The following is a 10,673-nucleotide window of genomic DNA, read 5'->3' on the forward strand; positions in this document are numbered from 1 at the left end:
AGGTTTTGGTCACAATAATCATGTGAAAAATCATGGGTTTGATGTTAGAATAAATTAGTAATGTTAAGGATGTCCTTACCTTTGATTTGAAGACTTGGAGGAATGATTTTCGTCCTTAGGGTTGTTTAGAAAGTGGAGGAATAAACAAAACAAGTGTCTTATTTATATTTTCTACGTGAAAACGGGCCAAGGAGCGCCCCAGGAAGACGGACCGTACCGTGTTATGGACCGTTCTTTGGAACGTCCTTTAGTGGAAATTTCCAAAGAGTTCTGGTGATTTTTGAGACGTTACGGTGCCATGTTACTGCCCGTAACACGTGTTACGGTCCGTAACGTCTCACCGTAACACAGGCCAAATTTCCAGAGAAGATAGGCTTCAGTAAAACGGGCATAACTTTTTGTACGTAAATTTTCCTGGGCTGGGAGACCTACCATTGGAAAGCTATTTCAAAGATCTAAAACTTTCATCAAGGAAGTTTTTCCAAATTCACAACAAATTTTCATGAAAATTATCCAGAAGACAGACCTACCAAAACTTAGGCCAATTTAAGAGGCCTTAAGAACTTCACTAGTTGGTTTGACTTCAAAACGACCATCTTCCACCCGAATTCATCAAGAATGGATTCATATAGATATAATATAATCTTAATACTAGATTTTTACACATTCACACCTAGTTCAAGTTTACGGGGTGTTACATTATCCCCCCCTTAATATCATTCGTCCTCGAATGAGGATAGTATTCTAGGAAGGTAATTAACCAACACGAATTTTAACCACACCATCACCTTTCGAACAAATAGCTCAAAACTTAACTCATACCTGAAATAGGAACAAGTGAGGATATCTCTTCTTCATGTCCTCTTCTACTTCCCAAGTAGCTTCCTCAGTAATATGATTTCGCCACAACACTTTAACCGACGCAACATCCTTTATTCTCAACCTTCTAACTTGGCGATCCAAAATGCGGGCGGTTCTTCTTCATAAGACAAGGATTCATCAATCTCAACCTCTTCATAGTTAAACACATGAGAAGGGTCAGATTTATACAACCTCAATATCGAAATGTGAAACACCGGATGAACCATGGACATCTCAGCCGGTAATCTCAACTCATAAGCTACCTTCCCAACTCTTCTAGTAATCTCATATGGACCAATGTAGCGAGGACTAAGATTGCCCTTTCTGCCAAAACGCATTACCCCCTTCATAGGTGACACTTTCAAGAAAACCTTGTCACCAAATAAAGAATTCCACCCCAACACCTCATGTCCATATAAGACTTTTGTCTACTCTGAGCGGTCTTTAGTCGTTGCACAATAAGATTTACCTTTTTGATGGCCTCATGAATTGAATCAGGCCCCAATAACTCTACTTCCGTTGGTTCGAACCAACCATTGGAGACCGACAACGCCTCCCATAAAGAGCCTCATAGGAGCCATCGAATACTAGCTTGATAGCTATTATTGTAAGCGAATTCCACCAAAGGTAGGTGTTCATCCCAACTTCCTCCAAAATCAATTGCACAAGCACACAACATATCCTCCAAAGTTTGAATAGTTCTCTCTGCTTGCCCGTCAGTTTGAGGATGAAAGGCAGTGCTCAATTTCACTCTAGTCCCCAAACCTTCTTGAAACGTCTGCCAGTAATGAGCAAAGAAATTGTGTACCTCTGTCAGATATGATAGATGTCAGAACACCATGCAACATAAAAATCTCCTTCAAATATAACTTGGCATACTCTGCCACGGCATATGACGTCTTTAAAGGAAGAAAATGGGTAGACTTCGTGAGTCTATCCACGATCACCCAAATTGAATCATACTTGGCCCTTGTGTGAGGTAAACCTGCAATAAAGTCCATATTTATCATCTCCCACTTCCATTGAGAAATCTCAATGTTTTGAGCCAAGCCACCAGATCTTTGATGTTCAGCCTTCACATGTTGACAGTTCAAACACTTAGCCACAAAGTTAGAACTATCAGCCTTCATGCTCTTCCACCAATAGTGTTGTTTCAAATCCTTATACATCTTGGTGGATCCCGGATGAACCGAATACTTGGAACTATGAGCTTCCATCATTAGTTCTTGTCGAAGACCATCAACATCGGGAACACACAATCGTCCTTGCAATCGCAGAACACTATCGCCAGTCCCAACAGTAAATGAAGTGTACTCACCCCTTTCCACTCCATCTCTCAGCTTTGCCAAAAGTTCATCATCATATTGCTTGGATTTAATCCTTTCCATAATGTCAGACCGTGATGGCGTGATTCCCACTAACTCTCCATCTTCAGTTTCATCAAGTCTGACCCCAAGACTAGCAAGTCTTCGAATTTCCTTCCCCATGGGGATTTCATGTGCACGCAAATAAGCCAACGTGCCCATAGATTTCCTACTCAAAGCATCAGCAACCACATTAGCCTTACCAGGATGATACAAAATGTTTAAGTCATAATCTTTTAACAACTTCAACCATCTCCTCTGTCTGAGATTCAACTCTCGTTGTTTGAAGATATATTGCAGACTCTTGTGATCAGTAAAAACATCGCAATGCTCACCATACAAATAATGACGCCAAATTTTCAAAGCAAAAACTACGGCCCAACTCCAAGTCATGTGTCGGGTAATTCTTCTCATGCTTTTTCAACTGTCGAGAAGCATAAGCAATCACCTTGCCATTTTGCATTAACACGCAACCCAAACCAATTCTAGAAGCATCACAATACACCACGTATCCACCAAACCCAGAATATAAAGTCAAAATAGGAGCCGAAGTCAATTTTGCCTTAAGCTCTTGGAAACTCTTTTCACAAGCTTCGGACCATTGAAACTTAGCAGTCTTCTGCATTAACTTAGTGATGTGGCGTGATTTTACGCCACAATCGATGCTTTTTAGCTATAAGTTTTACTTGTTTTTAAGCGAGTCTATGTGATTTTACGTGTTTTCTAGTGTTTTTCAGGAAAAGGAACAGATTTGACTTGATCACAGTTGAAGTGTAAGAACAATTCGTAAATGCGGTTTACGGACCGTATTCCACAATACGGCCGTATTCCATGGTCGTATTAAAGGATTTAAGAAACGAAAAGTCAAGTTGGGAAGATGGTGATTTACGAGCCGAGTTTACGGACCGTATTTCAGTTTACGATCCGTATTCCATCACGTATTTAGTCGTTCAAGCGTTTGCGTAAAGTCCGAGATTAGCAAGAGTGAAAGACGACCAAAGCGGTTTACGACCGTAAACCACTTTACGGTCCGTATTTTGGAAGATTAAGTTGCACGAAATTGAGAAGACGACTGGCCTCGAACCATTTACGGTCCGTAAAGTGATTCTACTTGGACCGTATTTCGTACTGACGGGACTAAAGTGCAAATCTGTAACTTGTGTATTTTCCAAACCTATAAATAGTCCATTGTAGGGTTTTATTAAGAGTTCTCATTTTTTTAGTTTTTGACTTAGAACATAAAATACTCTCAAGTTTTTGAAGGTTCTAACATCAATCCAATTATTCTCAATTCCTCTTTTATTCAAAGTAAGCAATTATGAATTCTTCAATTTCTTGTTTCTTGTTCTTTGTCATGAGTAGCTAATTTTCCCTACTAGGGTTGTGAACCCAATTGATGGGTGTTTTGTGATTGGGTTGTGATTGATATATAAATAATGGATTATTAGGGTTTGTTTATTCTTCATTCTTCATTCATAATTAATGGTTGCAAACATTGATTAAAGCCACAAACCTTGATTTATTTGGGAAAATAATTAGGGTTGGTAAGAATAAACAACAAGAACTCAAAGCATTAAACTTTGTTTAATAAATTCACTTAGGAATAAGAAGAATTTACTTGGCATGATTAATCATTCTTCATAACCACTTTCTTATATTTGGGAAAATCATAGAAAGACATAATCTTTATTTATTGGGAAATAGTAGAGATTCACATAGAGATTAAGTGCATTCATATAATGATCCATTAGAAGTATATCAAGATCAATACCCATGATCATACACCCTATCTAACGGGGACACAACCTTAGTTTCTTTTACCATAAACTTCCACCAAATCAATAGATTAGCAATTAGTTATAAAAAAAACCAACCTTTGCCAAAACTCATCGGATTAAGATATTAGACCTAAAATGTAGCATCTACGATTTTAGTAAACTTTTCACACCATATTCCCTGTGGGATTCGACCCCAACCTTGTTGGGTTACTATATTTGACAACGTCCGCGTTATACCATTAATAGGTGTAATTTGAGCGTATCAAATTTTGGCGTCGTTGCGGGAATACGGTTTTGAAATTACTAAATAAGTGTTTGCTTTGATTAAAGTCTTTTTCTTAATCCATCACACCTTGTTTGCTACTTTGTGTAAACCGAAGTGATCATGAATCAAAATCGACGAAATCATCGTCTTGGTAATCGGCGAATCGTTTGAATAATCAAGCGCACGAATCGATGAGGAGAATATTTTTGCTTGAGCTTGCTCAAGAGGAAGACTATGCATCCGCTATTGTTCAACCTCGAGTTGGAGGCTGCGATTTGTGAAAATTGACTCAACTTTATACCAAGCGTTGAAACTTGAGGGATACTTTCGAATTTACCGAAAATGACCCTCAACGTCATTTGCGTAATTTTGTGGACGTGTGTGCTAATCACATCCGAACAATATTCCACGACGCTATTCGGTTGAGGTTATTCAAATATTCTTTAGCTGGAGAAAGCGAGAACATGGTTCGAGAAGCCGCCCCGAACTCTATTACTTCGTAGGCGAAAATGGTAAACGGTTCGACAAAGTCGTACCCCTAGCAAGAAGGGCGAGATTCGAGACAAGATATATGAATTCAAGCCGACGGGGGAACAACTATATGAAGCTTGGGAGAGGTTCAAAGAATATTTGCGTAAAAGCCCAAATCATGGTTTTACGGAGAATATATTAATGGATAAGTTCTACCGAGGGTTAGATCCGGTGACACGATCGCAGCTAACAATGCAGCTGATGGGTGTTTTATGGACAAGACTTTTCGACGAGTGACCGCCATACTTAACAAGCTGACAACTCATAATCAGGCTTGGCACTCGAACAATGCTGATGTGATACCATACGGTAGTGCTATGCTTCAGAATATAGTGAAGGAGAATCAGGACACCCAACGTTATTAGAGAGCTTGCAACAAATATTTCATCGACGAAGAAGTTTGATGAATCTCAAATCAAAAAGGTAAATGTTTGTGAGGATGATGCAGTTCTACCAAAAGGGGTGTACCATGCTCAAGATGGTCCGTTCCTTGATGGGCCACCTATGCAGGTTGAAGATGCTAATTATGAAATAATCTTAGGATTTCCTTTTGTAAATAGTCACTTTGCCTAAATACGCCTTACCAAAAGTGAAAGTATCCCTAGTTTCCCCTTTTGAGCCTGTTGACCTTTTTATTGACTAGCCAACTGTGAAACCATTCCCTTTGTGCAATAACTCCCGCACCCGTTCCCTCCTTGATGCTACTAGATAGACGAGGCGAAATGCCTAAAGTGGGGTGAATTAAATGTGGAATAGATGTTAAAAACATAAGTTGGGGGTGGTGGAATTTGTTAGTAGGAAGTCGATGTGGTAGTTGGTACAAAAAAAAAAAAAAAAAAAAAAAAAGGGTCGTAAATCAAAATCAGAAAAATTGAATCACAAAAAGAATTGCTAGTTGGATAGGAATAAAACCACATCAAGGTCGAAAACTTGAAAGAAAACGAAGGAATTGGAAAGAGAACAGGCGAGTTAAGGCGAAGAGATGTTGTAGTATCAAGGAGGGTCGATCACTAATACCAAAAAGTATCCTACCCGTCCCTAAGCCTACATTACAAGCCGAAACAAGTCCTAATGTGATCACAACTAAGCGAGCCTAGGATGAAAACATAGAAAATAAGGGCAAGCCTATGGTATTTGCATGTGTAGATATGAAGTTCTTTGTGAGTGTGAGCGTCTTTCTCCTCCCTTTCGTCTTCGTCCCATTCTTGTTATGTATATGTGTGTTGGGACATTCGTTGGTCTATGTGAGGGCATAAGGATGAGATTTGAGCAAAAGAAAGTGTCCGCCTAAAGTAGCATTTGTGTGCAACATGCTATGCTCGATAATGTGATGTCATGCATTGAAGCTTCATTGTTAGTCGTAACGTTCTTGAGTTGTGCATATTGCTTTAACATAGAAAGTCGGGGTGGTCGTTTAAAGGAAAACATGCATGCCGATAGTTCAGAGTCAAAACCAATGTAGACATTGTTATTCTGTGATGCCTATGTGTTAGATTGAGTCGTGTTTAGAAGGGCTTGCTTGAGGACAAGCAAATACTTTAAGTTGGGGGTGTTGATGTGGCGTGATTTTACGCCACAATCGATGCTTTTTAGCTATAAGTTTTACTTGTTTTTAAGCGAGTCTATGTGATTTTACGTGTTTTCTAGTGTTTTCGGGAAAAGGAACGATTTGACTTGATCACAGTTGAAGTGTAAGAACAGGTCGTAAATGCAGTTTACGGACCGTATTCCACAATACGGGCCGTATTCCATGGTCGTATTAAAGGATTTCAGAAACAGAAAGTCAAGTTGGGAAGATGGTGATTTACGAGCTGAGTTTACGGACCGTATTTCAGTTTACGGTCCGTATTCCATCACGTATTTAGTCGTTCAAACGTTTGGCAGAAAGTCTGAGATTAGCAAGAGTGAAAGACGACCAAGCAGTTTACGGACCGTAAACCACTTTACGGTCCGTATTTTGGAAGATTAAGTTGCACAGAATTGAGAAGACGACCTGGGCCTGAACCACTTTACGGTCCGTAAAGTGATTTACGGACCGTATTTCGTACTGACGGGACTAAAGTGCAAATCTGTAACTTGTGTATTTTCCAAACCTATAAATAGTCCATTGTAGGGTTTTATTAAGAGTTCTCATTTTTTAGTTTTTGACTTAGAACATAAAATACTCTCAAGTTTTTGAAGGTTCTAACATCAATCCAATTATTCTCAATTCCTCTTTTATCCAAAGTAAGCAATTATGAATTCTTCAATTTCTTGTTTCTTGTTTTTTGTCATGAGTGTAGCTAATTTTCCCTACTAGGGTTGTGAACCCAATTGATGGGTGTTTTGTGATTGGGTTGTGATTGATATATAAATAATGGATTATTAGGGTTTGTTTATTCTTCATTCTTCATTCATAATTAATGGTTGCAAACATTGATTAAAGCCACAAACCTTGATTTATTTGGGAAAATAATTAGGGTTGGTAAGAATAAACAACAAGAACTCAAAGCATTAAACTTTGTTTAATAAATTCACTTAGGAATAAGAAGAATTTACTTGGCATGATTAATCATTCTTCATAACCACTTTCTTATATTTGGGAAAATCATAGAAAGACATAATCTTTATTTATTGGGAAATAGTAGAGATTCACATAGAGATTAAGTGCATTCATATAATGATCCATTAGAAGTATATCAAGATCAATACCCATGATCATACACCCTATCTAACGGGGACACAACCTTAGTTTCTTTTACCATAAACTTCCACCAAATCAATAGATTAGCAATTAGTTATAAAAAAACCAACCTTTGCCAAAACTCATCGGATTAAGATATTAGACCTAAAATTTAGCATCTATGATTTTAGTAAACTTTTCACACCATATTCCCTGTGGGATTCGACCCCAACCTTGTTGGGTTACTATATTTGACAACGTCCGCGTTATACCATTAATAGGTGTAATTTGAGCGTATCAATCACCCATCATTTTTTTTTATCATCCCTTCTCTACTGTTCGTGGGTGCTTGAGGAGCACGTGCTGGCCGATATTTTTTTTTTTCTGATTACCTGGGTTGTCACTCCACCTAAAATTTGGGTGATTCCTCCAATTTGGGTTGTAGGAATTCCCGTATTGATTATTGTTTCCTTTCCCCTTGCTTGCATTACCTACAAAGTATATGCATGCGGGATTTGCAAGGCATTCATCACTATTGTGACCTTCTCCACAGACTTCACAAAAAATGATAGCTTGTTGCACTGCATGCACCTGTGGTGGAGCTCGCGCAGCAGTTAACTTCTTGATTTCAGTGCGCATGGCATCAATCTGTGCCGATAATGTTGTAAAATTATCCACTTAAAAAACACGGTGCCCTTCCTAATCGAACTCGCTTTAGCGCATCATCCCGGTCCGGGAGTGCTGCGAGTAAACCTGTTCAATAGTGTGAATAGTTCTTCATAGCTTAGATCAAGAGCACCTCTCCTGCAACAGTGTCTAGTGATGACTTATGTTGGACATCCAGACTCTCAATATATGTGTGTGCTAGAACTTCATTCGACTGATGGTGGTGAGGGCAATCTCTGAGAAGACCTTTGAACCTCTCCCACGCTTGATACAAATTTTCCCCACTTTTCTGCCTGAATGACATGATCTCTCTTCGGAGTCGAGCTGTCTTTGCTGGTGGAAAGAACCTTGTCAAGAATTTCGTCGCCAAATCATCCCATGAAGTGATAGAATTTGCGGGCTCTGCTAATAACCAGTTACTTGCATTCCCAATAGAGAAAAGGGGAATAGTATCAGCCGCACATATTCTTTGGTGACCCTTCCAGTAGAGAAAGTATCCACAATCTGCAGAAAAGTATGGATGTGACGCTGAGGATCCTCATGGGACATTCCCGTGAATTGCCCACTAGAGTGAAGTAGCTGAATCATGGGATGCTTCAGCTCACAGTGCCCTTCGATGGTGGGCTTGACAATGCTCGAAGTTACATCTGCCACACGAGGCACTGCAACCTCTCTCACTTTCGCTAGTGGATATTAGCCATGACCGCAGGTAACTCTGCTAAAGCCTGCGGGTTCTGCAATAAATTCAAATCTCTCTTGTGTCGATTGAAAGTACGTTCAGGCTCAGGATTGAATTCCTCAAGATCATTTTGACTCGCAGTCCTTCGTATTCGAGTAAAGTACCTGTAATCAAGTAGCAGCTAAGATCAAGACGTTGATACTTGGATAAATAAAGCAATACAATTTATTATGGCAAAAATAATTAATTTCTAAGTCCCCGACAACGGCGCCAAAAACTTGTTGCGTCCAAATGCACACGCAAGTGTATGTGGTCGTACAAATAATATAGTGATTATATAAAATCGGATGTCGAACCCACAGAGACTTATGACCAATACTTTCACAAAAATAAACTATTACTACTAATTATGCATGTAAAGAATAAAATGGTTGTTTGGTAAACTAATGCTATAATGTAAATAACTAATAATGTAACCATAATTTATGCTAAGAACGTATTTGAGTATTGCTTTTATCAAGATTTTAGAAGTATTCCAGGGTCGTGATTTGTTCACCAATCCTATTGAGTCGTTCAAGTATCACACCTTAGCTACTTTGTTCACAATTGTCAATTAACCGGATTATTAATCTCGTAGTATTCTCCCGAACCACTACTCGCCGATTCAAGATAACTTGCCTCCTATATTCCTATGGTATTGACCTATCAAGAATGCAATAAGAGCACGACATGAAATTGACTGCGGTAACTACGTATATTACTATCCTAGTCACAAATCCTAGCCCAACTATAGGGATATTCAGATCACAATCTCGTTACTTCTTCACCAAATTAACAACGTCTTTCCCAAGCACGTGTATCAATTAGTAAATAGAACTCAACTGTTGCGCAGACAATCAAGCAATTAAGCACAGAAGTAAAGAAGCAATTGCATATGAACAAGCTACTAAGATTGAAATACTTGTCAAACGTCAATATTCATGGCTAAGCCACAACCTCAGAATTACGGTGTTTAGTTACACATGATTCGAGAATGGGAGCAATAATTCATGATTAACATAGGGATTTAATGTAAAGAAAAATAATAGAAGAGGAATAAAACCTAGAAAGAGTTTCACAAGTCTCCAAATTCGTCCAAGCCGTCTTTCTAATGTTAAAAATGACTATTTATACGCTAGGGTAAATATAAGATAAGTTGGCTCAATCCCGATCCAAGTAGGACAACTGACGCCGCTTGTGCGCTGGCTATGCGTCGCATGGCCAGCGCATGATCTCCTCTGTGTGTTGCTTGTGCGGCGCATGGCCAGTGCATGGCCTGTCTGAGATTCAGAGATGGGGTTTTTGTGCGCTGGCTGTGCGACGCATGGCCAGCGCATGAGACCCTTCAGTGGTCGGATTCTGCCTTCAAGTGCTGGAACTTCCTTCCCAACATTCAATCAACGTGCAAAGCCTCGGAATCAATCTGCTCGGAATACCCTCCATTGGTCCTTGTTGTACCTATTCATACAAGCATATCAACATAAGCTCATATACAACAATTTACATTCAAAACTATGATTAAAGTGCTAAGAAGTGAAATGCAAATGACACTAAATCTAGATATTTGTGCCAAGTATCAAATCTCCCATAAAACTAGAGTTAATTCTCTAAAAGGTCACCCATGTTTTGACAATTGCCTCTTTATATCACTTTTGTTTCTTTTAGGACTAGAATATCACTCAACTATTTCCATTTTCCTCAAAAAATACTAAACATTACAAAACCTTCCTTCTCTCCTAGTTGGCATGCCATGTCACATTAAAAGTTTATTTTTTTAATAATAAATTTATGGAATAATTTCAAAGACCTCCCTCCAAATTTGTCTTGA

The 10,673-nt window shown here is 38.9% G+C and overlaps 1 protein-coding gene and 2 non-coding genes across 3 annotated transcripts; 1 reads left to right on the top strand and 2 right to left on the bottom strand.

Moving 5' to 3' along the window:
• Positions 1-938: 938 nt before the first annotated feature.
• Positions 939-10,118, bottom strand: LOC132034683 (uncharacterized). Its single transcript, XM_059425058.1, has 8 exons — positions 10,036-10,118; positions 8,903-8,970; positions 8,733-8,810; positions 8,261-8,631; positions 8,053-8,109; positions 7,854-7,952; positions 2,260-2,423; positions 939-1,185 (listed from the first exon to the last, which is right to left on the bottom strand). Exons 1-8 carry the CDS (start codon positions 10,116-10,118, stop codon positions 939-941), a joined length of 1,167 nt encoding a protein of 388 aa, XP_059281041.1.
• LOC132035672 (small nucleolar RNA R71) lies at positions 4,822-4,924 on the bottom strand. The gene has a single exon (XR_009409392.1). It is a non-coding gene; the product is annotated as a small nucleolar RNA R71 (small nucleolar RNA).
• On the top strand, positions 8,343-8,449 carry LOC132035655 (small nucleolar RNA R71). The gene has a single exon (XR_009409376.1). It is a non-coding gene; the product is annotated as a small nucleolar RNA R71 (small nucleolar RNA).
• Positions 10,119-10,673: the final 555 nt, after the last annotated feature.

This window comes from Lycium ferocissimum, chromosome 10 (assembly GCF_029784015.1).
Source record: "Lycium ferocissimum isolate CSIRO_LF1 chromosome 10, AGI_CSIRO_Lferr_CH_V1, whole genome shotgun sequence".
NCBI lineage: Eukaryota > Viridiplantae > Streptophyta > Magnoliopsida > Solanales > Solanaceae > Lycium > Lycium ferocissimum.